Source organism: Oncorhynchus masou, chromosome 26, assembly GCF_036934945.1.
Source record: "Oncorhynchus masou masou isolate Uvic2021 chromosome 26, UVic_Omas_1.1, whole genome shotgun sequence".
NCBI classification, from domain to species: domain Eukaryota; kingdom Metazoa; phylum Chordata; class Actinopteri; order Salmoniformes; family Salmonidae; genus Oncorhynchus; species Oncorhynchus masou.
In genome coordinates, this window is record NC_088237.1 from 5,446,372 (window position 1) to 5,471,663 (window position 25,292).

At 41.0% G+C, this 25,292-nt stretch overlaps 1 protein-coding gene across 1 annotated transcript in view; it reads left to right on the plus strand.

The window, feature by feature from the left end:
* The first annotated feature begins 5,032 nt into the window (after positions 1 to 5,032).
* LOC135514681 (transcription initiation factor TFIID subunit 6-like) overlaps positions 5,033 to 25,292 on the plus strand; it is a 37,515-nt gene continuing 17,255 nt past the window's right edge. The window contains 6 exon segments of the mRNA XM_064938187.1: positions 5,033 to 7,049; positions 7,249 to 7,335; positions 9,502 to 9,506; positions 9,509 to 9,618; positions 12,357 to 12,478; positions 19,856 to 19,933. Of these exon segments, the coding sequence (XP_064794259.1) occupies positions 6,894 to 7,049; positions 7,249 to 7,335; positions 9,502 to 9,506; positions 9,509 to 9,618; positions 12,357 to 12,478; positions 19,856 to 19,933 (558 nt within the window). The 5' untranslated portion in view covers positions 5,033 to 6,893.

Genomic DNA, 25,292 nt, shown 5'->3' on the forward strand with positions numbered 1-25,292 from the left:
CACATGACAATGATTGAGATAAATTAAACTGTTCCACGAAAATATGCATATGAAAACCATAAGCAAGGGATACATTGCAACATCAGGAGAGTACTGGCAGAGAAAGCCAGCAGGAGCATGGTCAGGTTAAGGGTTTTTTCTTCTGGTTATCTTGATCTCTGGCTCCTTATTGAGTAATTTGTCTTATTTCATCATTCAGTGAGCTTAAAGCATCAAACAAGCTCAATGCATATACATTTCTTTTAAATCAAAAGAACAGCAATAACATTTTCTTTTAGCCGGGGACAGCCCACGCAGATCCTAAGATTAAAATGGACCAAAGTCCACATTCCAAATCATTAAAACGGAACAAACGCAAGGCATACATTTATTTTGTTCCCCCACACCAAATGCAATCATTACACGCAGGTTAAAATATCAAAACAAACTGAACCAATTATATTAATTATATTAATTTGGGGACAGGTCGAAAGCATTAAACATTTATGGAAATTTAGCTAGTTAGCTTGCACTTGCTAGCTAATTTGTCCTATTTAGCTAGCTTGCTGTTGCTAACTAATTTGTCCTGGGATATAAACATTGAGTTGTTATTTTACCTGAAATGCAAGGTCCTCTACTCTGCCAATCAATCCACACATAAAATGGTCAACCGAATTGTTTCTAGTCATCTCTCTTCCTTCCAGGCCTTTTGTTCTCTTGACTTTATATTGCGATTAGCAACTTTCAGAAATTAGATGCATTACCGCCACTGACCTCGTTTGTCTTTCAATCACCCACTTGGGTATAACCAATGAGGTGATGGCATGTGGGTACCTGCTTCTATAAATCAATTAGGAGATGAGAGAGGCAAGATTTGCAGCGCAATCTATGACAGAAATAGAACTGATTTCTATTTTAGCCCGTGGCAACGCAAACGCTCATTGGCGCGTGCAATAATTGAATAACATAGATTTCAACATTTATTTTGCAACGCTCACGCAAGCGACGCGAGCGGTGTAGTATGCCTGTTATGGGCTTCTGCGAAATCCATGTCCAAAGTGTTGCAGTTCAGTTTAGCCCGCACTCGGCAAGCCATATAAAAAAAATAAAAAATACCCCAGAATTAACGCATCGCACAACCCACCCAAATGCCCTGAAAACAGTACAAGCCCTTGGGAAAGAGATATCTATGACAGCATCAGCAGTTAGCTACCAACAGCTGGCAGACATGTTTACATTTGGTTAGTTTTATAAGTGCTTTAAGATGGAAGAAGTGAGCTAAATGTGGTTGCTCTATAGCTAGCTAACATTAGCATAGAGGTAGCAAAAGCCAGCTCTTTCACTTAACCAATTCATTTCCATGCCATTGATAATGGTTGCGGTCTCTGCTGGTGCTGCTGTGGGTTTTTAGATGCTTTATAAGCCACGTTAATGGTAGTGACAGCATCCACTTTGAGAAACAACTTCTTGCTGAATCCCTCCTACCATTGTTGATAGCTGTGGAAGTTCTTGGTTGAAATGTGCCCCACCGAAGATAGAGCATTATACTATTATACTATTATAACAATTGATTTAAGAGTTTGTAATTTGAGAATGTTTTCTTGATGTGCTGTAAATTACTATTTTATGAGTTTCTGGCATTGAGAAAGTGTGACACCTGTCTTTTAAAAGCTGTGCCCCATCTCAGGCCACTTTGGCTTCGGCTGTTCTGTGTGAAGACCCTTTTAAACTGATGGATTTTGTGGATCTGAAGATCCTCTCCTACAAGACCACCCTGCTTGTGGCTTTGGCCTCGGCTAAACGCGTTGGAGATCTCCATGCCTTATACCTTGACTACACCGCTCGTGTCGCATGTGCGAGCGTTGCAAAATACATTTAGAAATCTATGTTATTCAATTATTGAACCCACACTGCTTGCGCGTGTTAACGAACGTGTGCGTTGCCAAGGGCTATCTCCTCATTGTTTTATAGAAGCAGGTACCCTCGTGCCATCTCTTCCTTGGTTATACCCACATGGGTGATTGAAAGACAAACTGTATTGCCGGTCGTCATGGTAATACTATGAAAGTTTAAATGCCAATCACCATATAAGGAGATGGGAGAGGCAGGACTTGCAATGCGTTCTGCTTCAGAAATAGAAAGGACTTCTATTTTAGCCCTTGGCAACGCAGATGCTCGTTGACACGCGCGAGCAGTGGGTGCAATAATTGAATAACGTGGATTTCAAAATGTATTTTGGTGTAGTCAGGGTATTATGCTGCATTTCGATGAGGGATGCAAAAAAACATACAATTCGGCATAGTGAAGCAAGAAAGATGATGGCAAAAGCACGCCAGTATGCATTGCTATGGTGATTTCAGTAAACAAACAGTGCAAATCGACATCTGGTAGAAAACTATGCTACAGCTGAAGGCAAAAGTTTAAATATTTGACCTCTGGTGACTGCATTCACATTGAACACAATAACATCCGGTTTGCCGTCCACCTCGTACCATCCAAAACACAGCATAACTGGGCCGTACAGTGCCACCATTTTACTACACGGTTTATATGGTCAAATTTTTTCAAATGTCATTCCAGGCCTGGAAAAGTTTTGGAAAAGTCATGGAAATTCATTTCATAATTAATGTAATTTATTTAGGCAAAGTTTTAAAATATTTTATCAATCAAATAAGTAAACATATCAGCCAGCATTGTCTGTGTTTGTGTGCATCAGCTGCATGTTTGCAAGGTGAGTGGACCATTTCTCAAGGAGAGAGACATCACAGCAGCAGGTAGGCATGGCCTAAAAAATATGATCGATAACAGATGAACTAGGTAGACAATTAAAATCATATCTTGTACCCTCTAGTTAACTGTTCAGCTATTATTAGCATGTATTCATGTTTTCGTCATGTCCCAAAAAACCACTGACACTTGTGAATAACACCGTACAAAGTTGATTTACTTTTTTTGAACCATTCATATGATTCATTTAAACGATTATTTTCGCAGAAACTAACTATTCACTTTGCCATTGTATTAGTTGGTATTCGTTCAATCACGTTAATTTTTAGGAAAAATATTAAATGTAGCCTTTCTTTTGGATTAAGTGGCTTCAAAACTTGTTTTGTAGATGCTTCCACATTATTTGGCCATCCAATGTAGGGGATATTGCAACTCAATAAATGCTATTCAGCCTGCAAAGTAAACACTTTTTAAGGTAGCTAAGATAAATATGACTAAACCAAAAAATATAAATTTCATGAAGAAAATGTGTGGGCTTTCTTCAGCTGAATAAAAATATTTGTATCCTATCATAGCCATTTGATCTTTGATATATTGAATGAGAAAATTATTTCAAAAGGCACAGAACATCAAATTTTATTGGTCACATACACATGTTTAGCAGATGATATTGTGGGTGTTGCGAAATTCTTGAGTTTCTAGCTCCAACAGTGCAGTAATATCAACAATTTTCCCAACAATACACATAAATCTAAGTAAAGGAATGGAATTAAGAATATATAAATATATAGACGAGTAATGTCAGAGCGGCATAGACTGAGATACAGTAGATTAGGATAGAATACAGTATATACAGTATATACATATGAGATGAGTAAAGCAAAAATATGTAAATATTATTAGTGTCTAGTGTTCCATTATTAAAGTGGCCAGTGACTTCCGGTCCAAAGCTTTAGAACGATCTAGAAGAAAAAGAAACGCACACCTATTTAGGCGAGGTGCTGGCTAGCGGAGTAGAAAACTTGAAAATAAAAGAGCCGCACACTCTAGGAGCTCAGATGCAAAAATGTAATTACCAACGTTTCAACATCCAAGCTGTCTGATTTATACCCTGTTGAAATTTTTGCATCTGAGCTCCTAGAGTGCGCGGCTCTCTTTTATTTTACTTCCAAAGCATTAGAACACCTACTTATTCAAGAGTTTTAATTTATTTGGACTATTTTCGACATTGTAGAATAATAGTGAAGACATCACAACTAGGAAATAACACATATGGAATCATGTAGTAACCAACAAAGTGTTAAACAAATCAAAATATATTTATAAGTAGCCACCCTTTGCCTTGATTACAGCTTTGCACCAGCTTCAGCTGGAATGCTTTTCCAACAGTTTTGAAGGAGTTCCCACATATGCTGAGCACTTGTTGGCAGCTTTTCCTCCACTCTGCGGTCCAAGTTATCCCAAACCATCTCAATTTGATTGAGGTCGGGTGATTGTGGAAGAAGGTGTTTAGCTGAACTCGAATAACCGAACGCTTGTACTTGCATACGTGGCTGGTTTTCCTTTGTAATCCGTGACTGTCTGTAGACCATGCCCACATACGTCTCGTGTCTGAGCCGTTGAATTGTGACTCCACTTTGTGTCTATACTGACATTTTGCCTGTTTGATTGCCTTATGGAGGGAATAACTACACTGTTTGTATTCGGCCATATTACCAGTCACCTTGCCATGGTTAAATACTGTAGTTTGCACTTTCTGTTTTTCAACAATCCACTGTTTCTGGTTAAGGTAGGTTTTGATAGTCGCAGTGGGTACATCATCTCCTATACACTTCCTGATGAACTCAGTCACCTTATCAGTCTATTCGTCGATGTTATTGTCGGAGGCTACCCGGAAACATGTCTTTTAGGAGAGCTAATAGGTGTGCAGCCTTTTATTCCTGTCCACCTCTAAAGGTGTCAGCATGCTTCAGTTCAGCCAAACCAAACACGTTTACTTGCATACTCTCTTAAACGACCTTAGCTTGAAAAACAATTTTAAAAAGCGTCAATAGTACTGTTTGTCCATTTTGAAACGCATAGCCAGTATACATCACCTCAAAATAGTCCGAATGAATCAAAGACAAAATCTGTCATTAATTTTGCCAAGGAGATCTTAGTCATGGAATTTTACATCTAAGTAAGATATTTGGTGCTGTATTTCTCAATAACAAAAATGTGCATGAAAGTGAGTCGTGTCTTGTTGAATGACAACAAAGACTTTATTGAAGAATCCCTACTGTTGACCAATCACCGACGAAAGAACATAGACTTCGACTCCGAATTCAGCTTGCCTCCAGAAAAAATGTTGTGTGCACTCAACAAAGTCCAAAACGAACAAAAGCGTCACATAATGTCATGCTAATATATGCACAAACTCTGCCAAACTGTTTCGGCTGGGAAGCATGCGGATGCCTTAACAAACAACATTTTAGAAATGAGCTGCTCAACCGGACCTTGATAAAATTGTCTCTGATTTGTTTGAGCAGGGCTTGATGAAAAGCCTGCATGCCTAGTAGCTCTCCAGACTGAGGGTTTGCCACATGTGTTTTATACAGTTGTTTGTGTATGAACCCTGTCACATGTGTATGAACCCTGTCACTAGCATATGCGCCTAAATATTTTTCTGTGTGACCTGACCTGGAATTTTAATTTAGGAGCACCAGTGAACCAAGAAAAAAAAACGCTTTAGTACCTCAAAATGTTTCATTGGGCTCCTAAATGTCTTTGTGCGCATCTACATTTTTCAACTTATGCACACACATGTTCTCATTGTTAAAAAACAGAAGTAAACTTTAAGGTGACGTTGCGTTCTAGTGCATCCTTCGCCCTTAAGGTCATGAATGTCCTACAGGTCTCTAGCTTTTGAGCTTTTTCCCTTTTTGCAGCCTCTGTTTGCTTCTGATGAGCAGTGGCTGTTACATGTCCAGGATGAGCGTTACACATGTACATTGAGCATTTCTAAGCAGCGTCTCTCTGTTAGAGGAATTCTAAATTCCTATATGTTTTGTAGCCAAAACCAAATTCACACTCTATCAATTTCATAATAAGTTGTAAGTTTATAATTTGCATGAAATAGATAGAGACCAGTCTTAAAAACAAGTTTAGCATTTATTCTTGATGAGTACTGGCCCAAAATACAAAGAACATTACATTTTAAAGAGAAGATAAAAATGACATCATCAGTTCTCACACTCTCTCCAATCCACACAATAGCGCATTGTCTTCAGGTCTGGAGATTGTCTCCTACTCCCCTCATAAAGCAAACATTCCAATCTGTCTAAAAGACATACTCCTCTCCACTAATGGAACATCAAAGAACATTCTTATCTATCTAAAGAGATATACCCTCCTTGTCCCTTAAACCCGCAAGGTACAGACAATTCATTCGTTTTACCTACATTTTCAGTCCTAGTTTAACCAAAAACCCATACATTTCATACCACAACATAATAGTATTAAAACTTAATGGTTCTAATAAAAATGTATACATAATTAATCATTTCAACTATAATTTCCTCCAACACTCTCCCACTGGATTGTGGATGCTATTTCTCTGGCATATGACAGCAGAAGGCAGGAATGACCTAATGGTGTACACGCGTACACTGTACTTACGGCTGGAGAGGGTCATTAGGCAGTGTGTAGATAGATTGTGCAATACCTGGGTACCGCACATTTTCCTGTTGGGTTGTAACTCTGGGTAGACTGCCGTGGACCATTTCATTTGGTGTCCACTGGGGTCGTCTTGGGCGTGATTTTGTATCCCCATAGCTGTTTTGAACCGAGTTGATCAACTAAAAGGGAACGTACAGATGACTATAACTACTGTTTACTGAAGGAGGGAAACAACGTACAACACCTGTTCGGCCCGCACCGCCCAGTTCTGGACACGGTGAAGCTCAGTACAGAATTGAAGGAATTAATCTGGGCTTCGGGTTATCACTTGTGGAAGGCGGCCTTATCAGGCGTGATTCTAATGTTCTTCAGTAGAGGGTGCAATCATGCAAACTCCCCATAACTGTGTTTTACCGCGTTTCCTTTCTTCAGGAAACAGTAGTTGTAGTCATAAGTAACTGTACGTTTTCTTTCAGCTTGACATCCCTCCTTATTGACCTCTGTGCTATCTCTCTTAACCAACAGCCACCATGGCTGAGGAGCGGAGGCCGAAGCAGTGCACTGTGGTTCTGCCCACGGAGTCAATGAAGGCCATGGCAGAGGCCATAGGAGTGGGGCAGCTACAGGAGGAGAGCTGTTCCACCCTGAGCGAGGAGGTCAGCTACAGAATAAAGGAGATCGCCCAGGTAAGAACAGGGCCGTGTTCCGTAGGGCACACCGTAGCAAAATGATTTGTAGCAGAGAATGATAAAGTGTGATCTTACTGGACGACTCACTCTGACATGTTGCACCTCAGTTCATATCAATACCAATGAACACCAGGTAATTGTGTTATGAAATGTCATCCTTCGCTCATATTTTCTGTTTCCCCCCTTTGTCTTCCAGGACGCATTGAAGTTTATGCACCATGGAAAGAGATGTAAACTGACGACCAGCGACATAGATCATGCTCTTAAACTGAAGAATGTAGAGGTGATGGGGACTATACTACGCCATCATGGAGAAATGGTTCTTTCATAGGAGTACTTTTCGCAGGACCTCAATGAATTATAGTATATAGGCTATTGAAAGGAACATTTCAGGTTTCATTTGCATAAGCAGACTTGTGAATTTAATGATATCAATCAATTGGTGGTATACTGTGCCTTTGGAAAAAATTCAGACCCCCTTGACTTTTTCCAAATTTTGTTATGTTACAGCCTTATTCTAAAATGGATTTTAAAAATTCTCTACAATCGACACACAATACCCCATAATGCGAAAAGTTTTTTTCACGTTTTTGCAAAAAACAATAACAGATCATGTATTTACATAAGTATTCAGACACTTTGCTATAAGACACGTAATTGAGGTCAGGTGCATCTTGTTTCCATTGATCATCCTTGAGATCTTTCTACAACTTGATTGGAGTCCACCTGTGGTAAATTCAATTGATTTGACATGATTTGGAAAGGCACACATCTGTCTATATAAGGTTCCACAGTTGACAGTGCATGTCAAACCAAAAACCAGGCCACGAGGTCGAAGGAATTGTCTGTAGAGCTCCGAGGGAGGATTGTGTCGAAGCACAGATCTGGGGAACGGTACCAAAAAAGGTCTTCAGCATTGAAGGTCCCCAAGAACACAGTGGCCTCCATCAATCTTAAATGGAAAAAGTTTGGAACCACCAAGACTCTTCCTAGAGCTTGCTGCCTGGCCAAACTGAGCAATCGGAGGAGAAGGGCCTTGGTCAGGGATTGTCGATCTGACAGAGCTCTAGAGTTCCTCTGTGGAGATGGGACAATCTTCTAGAAGGACAACCATCTCTGCAGAACTCCACCAATCAGGCCTTTATGGTAGAGTGGCCAGACGGAAGCCACTCCTGAGTAAAAGGCACATGACAGCCCGCTTGGAGTTTGCCAAAAGGCACCTAAAAACCATGAGAAACAAGATTCTTTAGTCTGATGAAACCAATATTGAACTTTTTGGCCTGAATGCCAAGTGTCATGTCTGGGGGAAACCCGGCACCATCCCTACGGTGAAGCATGGTGGTGGCAGCATCATGCTGTGGAGATGTTTTCAGGGACTGGGAGACTAGTCAGGATCAAGGCAAAGATGAACGGAGCAAAGTACAGAGAGATCCTTGATGAAAACCTGCTCCAGAGCGCTCAGGAACTCCGACTGGGATGAAGGTTCACCTTCCCAACAGGACAACGACCTTAAGCACACAGCCAAGACAACGCAGGAGTGGCTTCGGGACAAGTCTCTGAATGTCCTTGAGTGGCCCAGCCAGAGCCCGGACTTGAACCCGATCGAACATCTCTGGAGAGACCTGAAAAAAGCTGTGCAGCGACGCTCCCCATCCAACCTGACAGAGCTTGATAGGATCTGCAGAGAAGAATGGATCAAAATCTTCAAATACATGTGTGCCAAGCTTGTAGTATCATACCCAAGAAGACTCAAGGCTGTAATTGCTGCCAAAGTTGCTTGAACAAAGGACTGAGTAAAGAGTCTGAATAGTTTGTCATTATGGGGTATTGTGTTTAGATTGAGGGAACAAAACCATTTAATCCATTTTAGAATAAGGCTGTAATGTAACAAAATATGGAAAAAGTGAAGGTGTCTGAATACTTTCCGAATGCACTGTATGCACCAGCAGCATACCACCCTGCATACCACTGCTGGCTTGCTTCTGAAGCTGAGCAGGGTTGGTCCTGGTCAGTCCCTGGATGGGAGACCAGATGCTGGTGGTGTTGGAGGGCCAGTAGGAGGCACTCTTTCCTCTGGTCTAAAAAAAAAATATATATATATATATCCCAATGCCCCGGGGCAGTGATTGGGGACTCTGCTCTGTGTAGGTTGCTGTCTTTCGGATGAGACGTTTAAATGGGTGTCCTGACTCTGAGGTCATTAAAGATCACATGGCACTTATCGTTAGAGTAGGGGTGTTAACCCTGGTGTCCTGGCTAAATTGCCAATCTGGCCCTCAAACCATCACGGTCACCTAATAATCCCCAGTTTACAATTGGCTCAATCATCCCCCTCTCCCCTATAACTATTCCCCAGGTCATTGCTGTAAATGAGAACGTGTTCTCAGTCAACTTACCTGGTAAAATAATGGAAAAATAAAAAATACCATCACCCTTCTCTTTCCCTCAGCCCCCAAAGAGCAGCAGAAGACTGAATCTACAGAGCCTCTCAAAGCCGTCAAGCCTGGTCAGGAGGAGGAGGGCTCCATCCAGAAGGGCCAGGGAGCTACATCTGCAGAGGCAAAAGGTCAGTGTATTCTCTGTTTGTAATGTCTACTTTATCTGTCTGTCTGTACTGTCTGTGTGTCGGTACTGTATGCCATCTTAAAATTGTACGTGCACAAGTAGAGTTGGATTAAAATGTTAAGTAGATATTTATTTAATTTTATGTGTGGGACAAAACAAACCACATCAATGACATTCAAGATATTATTCAGTATTAAACCCATTTTCAAGTGGCAATTAGCATATTAAACAATAACAAAATGTGCTCCCCTTATGGTTAGGTGATGTGAACCTTTGTCCTATCGTGATTATGTACTCATAAAGCTTTGTGATATATACAATGGTATCGCAACCTATTGGCCAATCTCACATACAAATAATAATACAAAAACACAGTTGGGCTGAAACCACCGTTAGGCTATAGTACGAAATTGTATGCTACATCTGGAATAATCATGATGAAAGATGATGTTGTTAAAAACTTGCCTGAGGCTAAGTACAGACAAATCTTTTCTAATATTCCTTTCTGGTGGGTGGCTTCATTATAGAATGTGTGTGTGTGTTGCGCAACTGATGAGGAACGGGCTGTCTTACCGTAAGTAAATCATGGACTGGATAGAAGCAAATTCTACCGTCTTAAGAACTGGATAATAATTGCTTTGACTCATCCTACTCTCTTAATAGGCTGTTTCTTCGGTCTCTCATAAAGCTGTGTTTGAGGATAGCCTAAAGACTTCGACTTTCATTCTCGTTCTTTTTGAAAGCGGCAACTTTAGGGCAACCGTATTAGAATATTTGGGAAATAGGCTACTATTCACAACTTGAATTTGTCTTAAAGCTTGTATGATAGACCTAGTAGGGGGATAGGTAATTGGCCATTTGGTTTTCAACCTCAAATGGAGCGATTTGTCCACCTCTCACAGATCATTTATTTTTTTATAAGCTTAAACCAGATTGTTCTGTATGCCATTGATATTGTTTGTTCTCCCTCATTATTAGTCCCCTGGCTACCTTACGTTGTTAGGCTATTCAAACAACTTTTTGAGATGGACTCCAGCCACCCTAGTCATAGACTGCACAGCAAGCGGTACTGGAGCGCCAAGTCTAGGTCCAAAAGACTTCTTAACAGCTTCTACCCCCAAGCCGTAAGACTCCTGAACATCTAATCAAATGGCTACCCAGACTATTTGCATTGCCCCCCCCTTCTTTTATGCTGCTGCTACTCTCTGTTTATTATCTATGCATAGTCACTAACTCTACCTACATGTACATATTACCTCTACGAACCGGTGCCCCCACACATTGACTCTGTACCGGTACCCCCTGTATTTCGCATCGCTACTGTTATTTTACTGCATTTTCTTTAATTATTTGTTACTGTTATTATTTACTTAACCAACAATGCAGTTAAGAAAAATTTGGCGCATGTGACAAATAAAATTTGATTTGATATGGATGCATGACCATCTAAGATATCAACATTTTAACCATGTTTTGAGGCTATTATATAGTGTTTTATTTTTACATTTACTTTGGCGTAAAACAAGCTTATATGTTGTGTTGTTACAGGCTTTGGTTTTTCCATTTGTTTTGAGATTGGACTTTAGCTTTAGCACATAGGGCGCACCGATAGTCAGTATGTGTTACATCTGTGCTGGTTGCCATCTCGTTAGTGGGAAGGTGTTTCACCTGTGCTGTAGTGGGAAGGTGTTTCACCTGTGCAGGCCCAGGTGCTATTTAAGAGTGGCTGGCCAAGTGCTCCAGTGGTTTTAATAGATGCAGAGAGTTAACACCTTTTGATGGCTCTCCCTATTTTGATTTCTAGACAAATAATCCTTTAACTGATTTCCCTGATTTAATTTTGTTCCTCCTTTTTGGTTTGCTTCCTGGTGTAGGTTTTTCTTTTGTTTGCCTCTTCCTGGGCAAATTTAGTGTGCGCTCATGGTGGGTGTCTTTTAAGTTGCTGTTGCTAGTCAACTTTCAGTGGACACTATTGTGAATTTTTTAGTACATATGTGGCAATTATTTATTTCAGAAGGAGCCAGAAAAACTAGTGCACTCTATATGTGCTCTAGGTCATTGGACACCATTAGACATGCACCTGTCTGGGGTGTAGACACGACTGGTTATTCCTGTAACTGTGTTATGGCCTACTATGTACTGTTGCTATGGTTACACATCTCGGGTCTTTTCCAGAACAATGGTGTCCCTTTCAGAGGAGTTAGCAGGATGACATGTATGGTTATTCCCATAGAGTGCCAAGGTCTATGGTCCTACATGCATGAACCTGGCTTAAGGCGAGTGCAGGACTATTTGTGTGGCTCTACGGGTTCCATGCCCTAATATGAAGGCAATATGATAACGGTGGCTAAAAGCCAGAGGTGATGAGCCATTAAGAGGAGTTACTATGAGTGTGACGTAAGGAGGACAAATGTATAATTAGTCTGTGCCAAGACTGGAAGGCACTTGTATTCATGAACCAGCTCGGCTTTTGTTATGAAGCAATAAAAAGTCTATTTGAACTCACAGGCTCCGGTATTTGTGAAATATGATTGACCAAATATTTCCACGACAACACTGCCATGCATTTATAAGTTATATTCTTCAAGAATAAATAGGTACATATCATTAATTTATAAGTCCAACAATTGATGTAGCAGCTGCAGATAGCCCCATTAAGGAAAAGCAATTCCTATTTAATAAACATTTGTTTGCATCTCTCTCTCTTTCCCTGTGTGTTTTTCTGCCCTCCATTCCCAGGAAAGAAGGATGGTCTGAAGAGGTTGAAGCCCCGCAGTACTCACGAGCTCTCAGTGGAACAGCAGCTCTACTACAAGGAGATCACGGAGGCCTGCGTCGGGTCCTGTGAGGCCAAGAGAGCTGTTTATCAAGTGTGCATTTGTGTGTGTGTATGTGAGCATGCATGTAAGAAATAGTTGTGTGGTTGTGTCTCCTCCAAAATGATTGGCACACTTGAAAAGATGAGCAATAGACTGTGAAAAGCAATACAAATACAGTGGGGCAAAAAAGTATTTAGTCAGCCACCAATTGTGCAAGTTCTCCCACTTAAAAAGATGAGAGGCCTGTAATTTTCATCATAGGTACACTTCAACTATGACAGACAAAATGAGAAAATAAAATCCAGAAAATCACATTGTAGAATTTTAATGAATTTATTTGCAAATTATGGTGGAAAATAAGTATTTGGTCAATAACAAAAGTTTATCTCAATACTTCGTTATATACCCTTTGTTGGCAATGACAGAGTTCAAACATTTTCTGTAAGTCTTCACACACTGTTGCTGGTATTTTGGCCCATTCCTCCATGCAGATCTCCTCTAGAGCAGTGATGTTTTGGGCTGTTGCTGGGCAACACAGACTTTCAACTCCCTCCAAAGATTTTCTATGGGCTTGAGATCTGGAGACTGGCTAGGCTACTCCAGGACCTTGAAATGCTTCTTACGAAGCCACTCCTTCGTTGTCCGGGCGGTGTGTTTGGGATCATTGTCATGCTGAAAGACCCAGCCACGTTTCATCTTCAATGCCCTTGCTGATGGAAGGAGGTTTTCACTCAAAATCTCACGATACATGGCCCCATTCATTCTTTTCTTTTTACACGGATCAGTCGTCGTGGTCCCTTTGCAGAAAAACAGCCCCAAAGCATAGGTACACTTCAACTATGACAGACGGAATCTAAAACAAAAATCCAGAAAATCACATTGTATGATTTTTAACCAATTAATTTGCATTTTATTGCATGACATAAGTATTTGATACATCAGAAAACAGAACTTAATATTTGGTATAGAAACCTTTGTTTGCAATTACAGAGATCATACGTTAAATCGGTCGATTAATCATATTGGCTTTTTTGGTCCTCCAATAATCGGTATCGGCGTTGAAAAATCATAATTGGTCGACCACTAATTCCTACCACTGCTGTGTCGTCTGCAAACTTGATGATTGAGTTGGAGGCGTGTATGGCCAACCAGTCATGGGTGAACAGGGAGTACAGGAGAGGGCTGAGAACACACCCTTGTGGGGCCCCAGTGTTGAGGATCAGCGGGGTGGAGATGTTGTTACCTACCCTCACCACCTGGGGGCGGCCCGTCAGGAAGTCCAGGACCCAGTTGCACAGAGCGGGGTCGAGACCCAGGGTCTCGAGCTTGATGACGAGTTTGGATGTTACTATGGTGTTAAATGCTGAGCTGTAGTCGATGAACAGCATTCTCACATAGGTATTCCTCTTGTCCAGATGGGTTAGGGCAGTGTGATTGCGATTGCGTCGTCTGTGAACCTATTGGGGCGGTAAGCTAATTGGAGTGGGCCTAGGGTGTCAGGTAGGGTGGAGGTGATATGGTCATTGACTTGTCTCTCAAAGCACTTCATGATGAGTGCCATAGGGCGGTAGTCGTTTAGCTCAGTTACCTTAGCTTTCTTGGGAACAGGAACAATGGTGGCCCTCTTGAAGCATGTGGGAACAGCAGACTGGGATAAGGATTGATTGAATATGTCCGTAAACACACCAGCCAGCTGGTCTGCACATGCTCTGAGGACGCGGCTAGGGATGTCGTCTGGGCCGGCAGCCTTGTGAGGGTTAATCACGTTTAAATGTTTTACTCACGATTGCTGCAGTGAAGGAGAGCTCGCAGGTTTTGGTAGCGGGCCGTGTCGATGGCACTGTATCGTCCTCAAAGCGAGCAAAGAAGTTGTTTAGTTTGTCTGGGAGAACGACATTGTGGTCCGTGACAGTGCTGGTTTTATTTTTGTGGTCCGTGATTGACTGTAGACCCTGCCACATACCTCTCGTGTCTGAGCCATTGAATTACAACTCCACTTTGTCCCTATACTGACGCTTAGCTTGTTTGATTGCCTTGCGGAGGAAATAGCTACACTGTTTGTATTCGGTCATGTTTCTGGTCGCCTTGCCCTGATTAAAAGCAGTGGTTCGCGCTTTCAGTTTTGCACGAATGCTGCCATCAATCCACGGTTTCTGGTTGGGGAAGGTTTTAATAGTCGCTGTGGGTCCAACATCACCGATGCACTTGCTAATAAACTCGCTCACTGAATCAGCGTATTCATCAATATTATTGCTCCCTGAAGTTGGAGACTTTTATCTCCCTCACCAACTTCAAACATGTGCTATCTGAGCAGCTAACCGATCGCTGCAGCTGTACATAGTCTATTGGTAAATAGCCCACCCATTTTCACCTACCTCATCCACATACTGTTTTTATTTATTTACTTTTCTGCTCTTTTGCACACCAATATCTCTACCTGTACATGACCATCTGATCATTTATCACTCCAGTGCTAATCTGCAAAATTGTAATTATTCGCCTACCTCCTCATGCCTTTTGCACACAATGTATATAGACTCCCTTTTTTTGTACTGTGTTATTGACTTGTTAATTGTTTACTCCATGTGTAACTCTGTGTTGTCTGTTCACACTGCTAAGCTTTATCTTGGCCAGGTCGCAGTTGCAAATGAGAACTTGTTCTCAACTAGCCTACCTGGTTAAATAAAGGTGAAATAAAAAATAAAAAAATAAAATAAAATATACACGACTGTGATTATAATCAAAGATAATTATTTTGGTAGATAATGCGATCGGCATTTGATTTTAAGTAATTCTAGGTCAGGTGAATAAAAGGACTTGAGCACCTGTAAGTTGTTATGATCACACCATGTCTCGTTAATCATAAGGCATATACCCCCGCCCTTCTTCTTACAAGAGAGATGTTTGTTTCTGTGGCGATGTGTGAAGAAACCAGGTGGCTGTACCGACTCTGATAATGCATCCCGAGTGAGCCATGTTTCCGTGAAACAAAGAACGTTACAGTGTTGTCATTTCACTTGTCAGTTTGTCCACTTAATGGTGAAATATGCATTGAAATTATTGGCTAGATCCAAAGGTTTTGTTATATAACTTCAATGGAGATTCATTTGGTTTTCTGCCTATAATATCATTTAAGGTGCTCCAAAGTATTTTCCCTTTGTTTTTATAATTCGTTTTGTGTTGGTCATATAATTTCTTTAGTCTCAGTTTAAAAAAATCAGCAGAGCAGGCTGACTTTTTTTTTTAGCATAAATTCTATTTTTCATAAAAATTTTAAATTCATCATCGAACCAGGTGGCTCGAACAGTTCTCAGTTAGTTCCTTAACAGGTGCGTGTTTTTTAACAATTGTCAAGAATTATTTTACACATTTTTCAAGTGCTGCATCTGGATTCTCCTCCTTATACACATCAGACCAACATACGGTGCATTCGGAAAGTATTCGGACTCCTTTACCTTTTCCACATTTTGTTACGTTACAGCCTTATTCTAAAATGGATTGAATTAAAACATGTCATCAATCTACAGACAATACCTCATAATGACAACAGGTTTTTAGAAATATTTGCAAATTTTATAAAAAATTCAAAACAGAAATGCTTAATCTACATAAGTATTCAGACCCTTTGCTATGAGACCGGAAATTGACCTCCGGTGCGTCCTGTTTCCGTTGATCGTCCTTGAGATGTTTCTACAACTTGGTTGGAGACCACCTTGGCAAAATGTAATTGATTGGATACGATTTGGAAAGGCACACACCTATCTATTGTTATGTTCTAATTCCAGAGTAAAAACTCTTGGACATTATGAAAGCATAACCAAGTTTATTCTTCCCAGAGGATCAATACAGCTGCATTAGACAAAAACATTTTCACACAAGAACTGATATTTAACCCTTCCTCATAGGCTGAGTCTCCTCCTACACATCTGTATAAACATTGTATCTTTACTGCTAGGCAGGACACGAGTGATATGGGCCATAAACTTTTTTTCTCCCTTAAGGTGACCTGACCTGACATCAACCCACCTCCATCACTAATTCATGGCTCTCTCCCCTTATCAATGCCTGCCACATGTAATCGCTTCCCTAAACTCAACACATTCCAAGCTTAGTTGCACACACTATATACCTTCCTCCTATAACCCTTAACTTCTGGTGTAGACCCTCTAAACCTCAGCACTCCATCAGTGACATGAGTAAGTATATTTCATATTCTCTGAACCCAACACTATATAAGGTCCCACAGTTAACAGTGCATGTCAGAGCAAAAACCAAGCCATGAGATGGAAGGAATTGTTCAGAGACAGGATTGTGTCTCAGCACAGATCTAGGGAAGGCTCCCCCAAAAATTCTGCAGCATTGAAGGTCCCCAAGAGCAAAGTGTCTTCCATGATTCTTAAATGGAAGAAGTTTCTAACCACCAAGACTCCTCCTAGAGCTGGCCGCAGGCCAAACTGATTAATCAGGGGAGAAGGTCCTTGGTCTGGGATGTGACCAAGAATCTGATGGTCACTCTGACAGAGCTCTAGAGTTCCTCTGTGGAGATGGGAGAACATTTCAGAAGCTAAACAACCATCTTTGCAGCACTCCACCAATCAGGCCTTTTATAGTAGAGTAGCCAGACTCTGCAAAAGGCACATGACAGCCTTTTGGAGTTTGCCAAAAGGCACCCGAAAGACTCAGACATGAGAAAGTAGATTCTCTGGTCTGATGAAAGGATTATTGAACTTTTGGCATGGAGGAAATATAGCACCATCCCTAAGGTGGATATGTTTTTCAGCGGCAGGGACTGGGAGACTAGTCAGGATAGAGGCAAAGATGAACGGAGCAAAGTGCAGAGAGATCCTTAATGAAAACTCTAGAGTACTCAGGAACTCAGACTGGGGCGAAAGGTTCACCTTCCAACAGGACAATGACCCTAAGCACACAACAATAACAATGCAGGAGTAAAGGGTGTGCCAAGCTTGTAGCGTCATACCCACGAAGACTTGAGGCTGTAATCGCTGTCAAAGGTGCTTCACGAAAGTACTGAGTAAATGGTCTGAATAATTATGTAAATGTGATATCCTTTTAATACATTTGCTAAATGTTCTAAAAACCACGTTTTGCATTGCAATTATGGGGTATTGTGTATAGGTTGTTGAGGGGAAAAACAAGCAATTGAATCCATTTTAGATTAAGGATGTAACGTATCAAAATGTCTGAATACTTTGAATTTACTGTGCATTTTTTAAATCTTCAACGGAAGAGTCCTGGCCTCCATCGTTCTTAAATGGAAGAGGTTTGGAACCACCAAGACTTTTCCTAGAACTGGCTGCCCGGCCAGACTGAGCAGGGTGGTGACCAAGAACCCAATGGTCACTCTCTTTTTTTTAAGATGTAAAAAATGCACAGGGCTTTCAGAAGGTATACAGACCTGTTCACTTTTTTATCCTTGTATTCCTACTGCTGTATCATCAAAGGTGCTTTCTAAGAGAGTCTCAGAAATTGCTAATATATCCTATGATTTAGCAAATTACTAATCTCATGAACTTTGTTTCTGAGGCTACATATATGAGCTACCTTTAACCGTTTCCTGGGTAGCTTATATAAAACTGAACTCTTAATGATAATAGGTTGTATTTAAAAAATATATTTCTGATTATAACAGAGGAATTAGTGGATTTTTGAGCAGGGTGCGCTATTATTTGTGCCACTTCTACCGTGGCGGCAGGTAGCCTAGTGGTTAGAGCGTTGGGCCAGTAATCGAATCCCCGAGCAAACAAGGTAAAAATCTGTCATTCTGCCCCAGAACAAGGCAGTTAATCCACTGTTCCCCGGTAGGCCTTGTAAATAATAATTTGTTCTTACCTGACTTGCCTAGTTAAATAAAGATTAAAGGTTTTGTTGATGGTGGCCTCAGGCCCCATTCCAGAATCTCCCATATGATTGAGACACACACACACACCCTTTATGCTTCTTTGAGACCACTCTTTCAAAGTCACTGCATTCTCTTATAGCCATGGAAGCCTAAATAATGGCCAACTGGGCATTTGTATATCCCTAAGCATGATAGGATGTTAATTTCTCAACCACACCTGTGTGGAAACACCTACTTTTAATATACACTGAGTGTACAAAACATTAGGGACATTCCATGACAGACTGACCAGGTGAAGGCTATGATACGTTATTGATGTCACCTGTTAAATCCATTTCAATCAGTGTGGATGAAGGGGAGGAGAGAGGTTAAATAATTATTTTTAAGCCTTGAGAGAATTGAGACATGGATTGTATATGTGTGCCATTCAGAGGGTGAATGGGCAAGACAAAAGATTCACGTGCCTTTGAACGGGGTATGGTAGTAGGTGCCAGGTACACCGGTTTGAGTGTCAAACTGCAATGCTGCTGGGTTTTTCATGGTCAACAGTTTCCTGTGTGTATCAAGAATAGTCCACCACCCTAAGGACATCCAGCCAACTTAACACAACTGTGGGAAGCATAGGAGTCAAAATAGGCCAGCATCCGATGAATTGAGGCTGTTCTGAGGGCAAAAGGGGGTGCATCTCAGTATTAGGAAGGTGTTCCTAATGTTTTGTACTCTGTGTCCCTCATTTGCACTAGTGTTTCATTTATTTGAGCAGTTACCTGTTATGTACACTACCGTTCAAATGTTTGGGGTCACTTCGAAATGTCCTTGTTTTTGAAATAACATCAAATTGATCATAAATACAGTGTAGACATTGTTAATGTTGTAAATGACTATTGTAGCTGGAAATGGCAGATATTTTATGGAAGATCTACATGGGCGTACAGAGGCCCATTATCAGCAACCATCACTCCTGTGTTCCAATGGCACGTTGTGTTAGCTAATCCAAGTTTATAATTTTAAATTAGTTTTGCTGATTAAAGAAGCAATAAAACTGTCCGGTTTTAGACTAGTTGAGTATCTGGAGCTTCAGCATTTGTGGGTTCGATTACGTGCTCAAAATGGCCAGAAACAAAGAACTTTCTTCTGAAACTCGTCAATCTATTCTTGTTCTGAGAAATTAAGGCTATTCCATGCGAGGAATTGCCAAGAAACTGAAGATCTCGTACAACGCTGCGTACTACTCCTCTTCTCTGCAGAGTTGCAAAGAGAAAGTCTTATCTCAGACTTGCCAATAAAAATAAAATATTAAGATGGGCAAAAGAACTCCGACAGAGGAACTCTGCCTAGATGGCCAGCATCCCGGAGTCGCCTCTTCACTGTTGATGTTGAGACTGGTGTTTTGCGGGTACTATTTAATCAAGCTGCCAGTTGAGGACTTGTGAGGCATCTGTTTCTCAAACTAGACACTCTAACCCAAACTTTTTAATGGCAGTGTGTGCGTGTGTGGTTTTCTTATATTCGAATCATGTCATGTCTCTGACCCAGTATGTGTCTCTTCTCTCCTTCAGGAGGCCCTACAGAGTATCGCCACAGACCCCGGGCTCTACCAGATGCTTCCCAGATTCAGCACTTTTATTTCTGAAGGGGTGAGCTGTTTTTCCTGTCAATTACCCAGGGCTCTAAAGTGCAACCAATACAAAGTATTTAGCTGTGCAACCAGGAGTTTTATTTTGGGAACACTTTTGCAACTAGGAGAAAAATATCCCAGATAAAAATGGTTTTAATGATAAGGCCACTGTCGTGTCTTTGTCATCATTAAAGGTGAAGACTGTTATTTTATCAAATACATTTTTTGTAATTATTATTACGTGATTAACTTCTTGGCGCACCCATCCCATTAGCGGGATCATTTTCGTCAGCAACCGCTGAATAGCATAGCGCCACAGTCAAATAATATTACTAAAAAAATATTAATATTCATGAAATCATGAAGTGCAATATTGCAAAACACAGCTTAGCCTTTTGTTAATCCACAGATTTAGAAATGTTGCTTTACAGTGAAAGCAATCCAAGAGTTTGTAAGTTTATCCATAGCATAACATAATATTATGTACACTAAGCATTAAGTAGCTAGGTCACGAAAAGCAATCAAAATAATCGTTTACCTTTGATCTTCGGATGTTTTCACTCACAAGACTCCCAGTTACACATCAAATGTTCCTTTTGTTCCATAAAGATTATTTTTTATACCCAAAATACCTCAGTTTGTTTGTCGCGTTATGTTCAGAAATCCACAGGAAAGAGCGGTCACGACAACGCAGACGAAAGTTCCAAATAATATCCATAATGTCCACAGAAACATGTCAAACGTTTTTTATAATCAATCCTCAGGCTGTTTTTAAAATATATATTCGATAATATATCAACTGGGTGTGTAGGTTTTTCAATAACACCGGGAGGAACAATGACCGCTTTACTCTGTAGCGCAAAACTCACTCTGAGAGCCCCCACCTATCCACTTACGCAATGTGATCTTTCACGCTCATTTTTCAAAATAAAAGCCTGAAACTATGTCTAAAGACTGTTGACACCTTAGGGAAGCCGTAGAAAAAGGAATCTGGTTGATATCCCTTTGAATGGAGGATGGGCATGCATAGGAACAGAGAGGTTTCAAAATAAGAGGCACTTCCTGATTGGATTTTCCTCAGGCTTTCGCCTGCAATATCAGTTCTGTTATACTCACAGACAATATTCTTACAGTTTTGGAAACTTTAGTGTTCTCTATCCTAATCTGACAATAATATGCATATTCTAGCTTATGGGGCTGAGAAATAGGCAGTTTCAAATGGGTACGTTTTTTAGCCAAAACGAAAATACTGCCCCCTACACGCAAAAGTTTAAACTAATCATGTAAATGTAATTAACTAGGATGTCGGAGCACCACGGAAAATCTTCATATTACAAAGTTATAATTTTCCGAATATAACTCTTCAGATATTTTAATATCTGATTAATTAGTCTTCTATTAATGAATTCTTCTTTACCTCACATCAGTCTCATTCCAAACGGCATAGAATTCTTGGTTATCTGCACAAACTCAGCCTACACCATGAATCCTCCATAACCTACAGTGGGGAAAACAGTGGAGTATTTGATACACTGCTGATTTTGCAGGTTTTCCTACTGACAAAGCATGTAGAGGTCTGTCATTTTATCATAGGTACACTTCACACAACTGTAAGAGACGGAATCTAAAACAAAAATCCAGAAAATCACATTGTATGATTTTTAAGTAATTCATTTGACATTTTATTGCATGACATAAGTTTTTGATACATCAGAAAAGCAGAACTATTATATTTGGCAATATTTGGCAATTACAGAGATCATACGTTTCCTGTAGTTCTTAACCAGGTTTGCACACACTGCAGCAGGGATTTTGGCCCACTCCGCCATACAGACCTTCTCCAGATCCTTCAGGTTTCGAGGCTGTTGCTGGGCAATACGGACTTTCAGCTCCCTCCAAAGATGTTCTATTGGGTTCAGGTCTGGAGACTGGCTAGGCCACTCCAGGACCTTGAGTAGCTTCTTACGGAGCTTACGGAGTTGTAATAATCCTTCTTCTTCCTCCAAACCCGGAGAGTGGAGTTTAGACCAAAAAGCTCTATTTTTGTCTCATCAGACCACATGACCTTCTCCCATTCCTGCTTTGGATCATCCAGATGGTCATTGGCAAACTTCAGACGGGCCTGGACATGTGCTGGCTTGAGCAGGGGGACCTTGCGTGCGCTGCAGGTTTTTAATCCATGACGGCGTACTGTGTTACTAATGGTTTTATTTGAGACTGTGGTCCCAGCTCTCTTCAGGTCATTGACCAGGTCCTGCCGTGTAGTTCTGGGCTGATCCCTCACCTTCCTAATGATCATTGATGCCCCACGAGGTGAGATCTTGCATGGAGCCCCAGACCAAGGTAGATTGACCGTCATCTTGAACTTCTTCCATTTTCTAATAATTGCGCCAACAGTTGTTGCCTTCTCACCAAACTGCTTGTCTATTGTCCTGTAGCCCAGCCCAGCCTTGTGTAGGTCTACAATTCTATCCCTGATGTCCTTACACAGCTCTCTGGTCTTGGCCATTGTGGAGAGGTTGGAGTCTGTTTAATTGAGCATGTGGACAGGGGTCTTTTATACAGGTAACGAGTTCAAACAGGTACAATTAATACAGGTAATGAGTGGAGAACAGGAGGGCTTCTTAAAGAAAAACTAACAGGTCTGTGAGAACTGGAATTCTTACTGGTTGGTAGATGATCAAATACTTATGTCATGCAATAAAATGCAAATTGATTACATAAAAATCATACAATGTGATTTTCTGGATTTTTGTTTTAGATTCCGTCTCACACAGTTGACGTGCTTTGTAAGTGGGACAACCTGCAAAATCGGCAGTGTATCAAATACTTGTTCTCCCCACTGTATATAAATAGGCCCATGTGAACCCTGATATTGAGGGTGCATGGCGCAGTCGCCTTATGGGGGCTGTGCCTTATGGGGAAAGGGGGTACTCCATGCGGCCGTGCCTAACGGGGAAAGGGGGCGATGGAGCCGGTCGGCCACAACCCAGGCGACATGGAGATGTGGGAATCCGAGCTCGGGCGAGAGCCAAAGCCACCCTCCTGGCCCAGAACCCCTTGCAGAGGGAAGGGAGAAGCGGAGGGCGTGGGCCCCCTACCCTACCCAGTCCTCAGAGAGTCATAGATACTCCCACCGTTTACCCGTGCTTCATTGGTCTGTTTTGCTTGATGGCCCTCCAATCTGCACTTGATAGATGTCCCTCTGACCTGCAACCATTTTCTACAGTTATGTGTTCCCTTTCTTGTAGTGTATCTTATTTGGGCTTATAGATAGTAAATCCTTCATCAGTTGAACCGCAATATGTCGGCTAAAGTGATTTTGAACGTTTTTAATATTGTGATAGTGAAGAGCAAAATTCCTCTCAAGAGAATTAACATTACAGTTACACCAACTAGTAGGCTAATCACACAATTATACAAAATGGTAAGACAACTGGTGAAGAAAGTTACCCCTCTACATACACATTACTTTACCGGAATCACTAAATGGAAATACTGGCAGATCCATAAAATGTCCTTTGACAGTAGTAGATCTAATTACATTTAGAGGATTCTAAATTAATATCTAAGGTGCTTTTATACAATTATAATGCAGGGTTTAAAAAAAATGTTTTAAAAGGTTTATGTTTATTAAGTAGTCTTGCTTGTCTCAGCGGCGCGAAACGGTGCTGAAATAGTTGACCACACGCAGGTAGCCTATTGCTTGTTGGGGGGGATTTTCACACGGTAGCCAAGCTATTAAACTAGTTGTTGGATAACAGATCAGAACTCCTTAACACGCGGTACTGTATGTGTTTCTATATTCTCTCACTCTCGCTGTCTTGACCTCTGAATGCTCGGCTATGAAAAGCCAACTGACATTTACACTGTACACTCCCTACACTCTGAAAAGAAAAGGTTCCTGGAGTATTCTATAGGGGATCTTCAAATTGAAACTGTGGGGGAACTCTTATAAGTTCTTCGATGAACCCTTGGCATTGTCATGCTGGAGGCTCATTTCAGGATGAGCCTGCAGGAAGGATACCACATGAGGGAGGAGGATGTCTTCCCTGTAACACACAGCATTGAGATGAGGAGGAGGATGTCTTCCCTGTAACACACAGCATTGAGATTGCCTGCAATGACATAATAAATAAAACCAAGCTCATTCTGATGATGCTGATGTGACAAACCACCCCAGATCGTGACGGACCCTCCACCTACAAATACACTGTCTTAGGTGTCTCACATGTTATAGTACGGACATTGCAAATTTATTGCCCTGGCCACATCTGCAGTCCTCATGCCTCCTTGCAGCATGCCTAAGGCACGTTCACACAGATGAGCAGGGACCCTGGGCATCTTTCATTTTGGTGTTTTTCAGAGTCAGTAGAAAGGCCTCTTTAGTGTCCTAAGTTTTCATAATTGTGACCTTAATTGCCTACTGTCTGTAAGCTGTTAGTGTCTTAACAGAACACTGACATTTCCACAGGTGCATGGTCATTAATTGTTTATGGTTCATTGAACAAGGATGGGAACCCGTGTTTAAACCCTTTGAGATTGCCTGCAACGACAAGCTCAGGACAGTGGAGTCAATCACCACACTTCGTGAGACACCTGAAATTTGCCCCCACCTCTTCAAGGAATACCTAGGATAGGATAAGTAATCCTTCTCACCACCCCCTTAATGATTTAGATGCACTATTGTAACTGTCTGGCTGTTCCACATGGATTTCAGAACAAGGTGAACCCGTGTTTAAACCCTTTACAATGAAGATCTGTGAAGTTTTTGGGTCAAATTATCTCTGAAAGACAGGATCCACAGGGACTTCTGCTAAATGACTTAAATTCAGAACAAATGTAAATATGCAAAACCATGGTCATTGCATTGCATTTGGGTCATTTGCATGCCTCTTGTCCGAGAGCGAGTGCCTTGACCGCTGATTGGTGGGGAACCATGACCTCTGACATCCAGTCAGAACATTACATGTTATCTACATTTTCCACAGTGTGTAGTTACCCACATTGTGTCCACAAAGTGTTAGTTCCTCTACATTGTGTCTGTAGTGTTATTACATTATTCCATAGTGTTAGTTATCTGCATTGTGTCCATCAAGTGTTGGTTATCTACGGGTTTGTGTCCATGGTGTTAGTTATCTGTAACATTGTGTCAATAGTGTTAGTTATCTACATTGTGTCTATAGTGTTAGTTATCTACATTGTGTCTATAGTGTTAGTTATCTGCATTGTGTCCATGATGTTAGTTATCTACATTGTGTCTATAGTGTTATCTACATTTTGTGTCCATAGTGTTAACTATTATTTAGATGATTGTTTTCAAATGTCTATAGTGAGCGGTTTAGTTATCTGCATTGTGTCCATGATGTTTTATAACA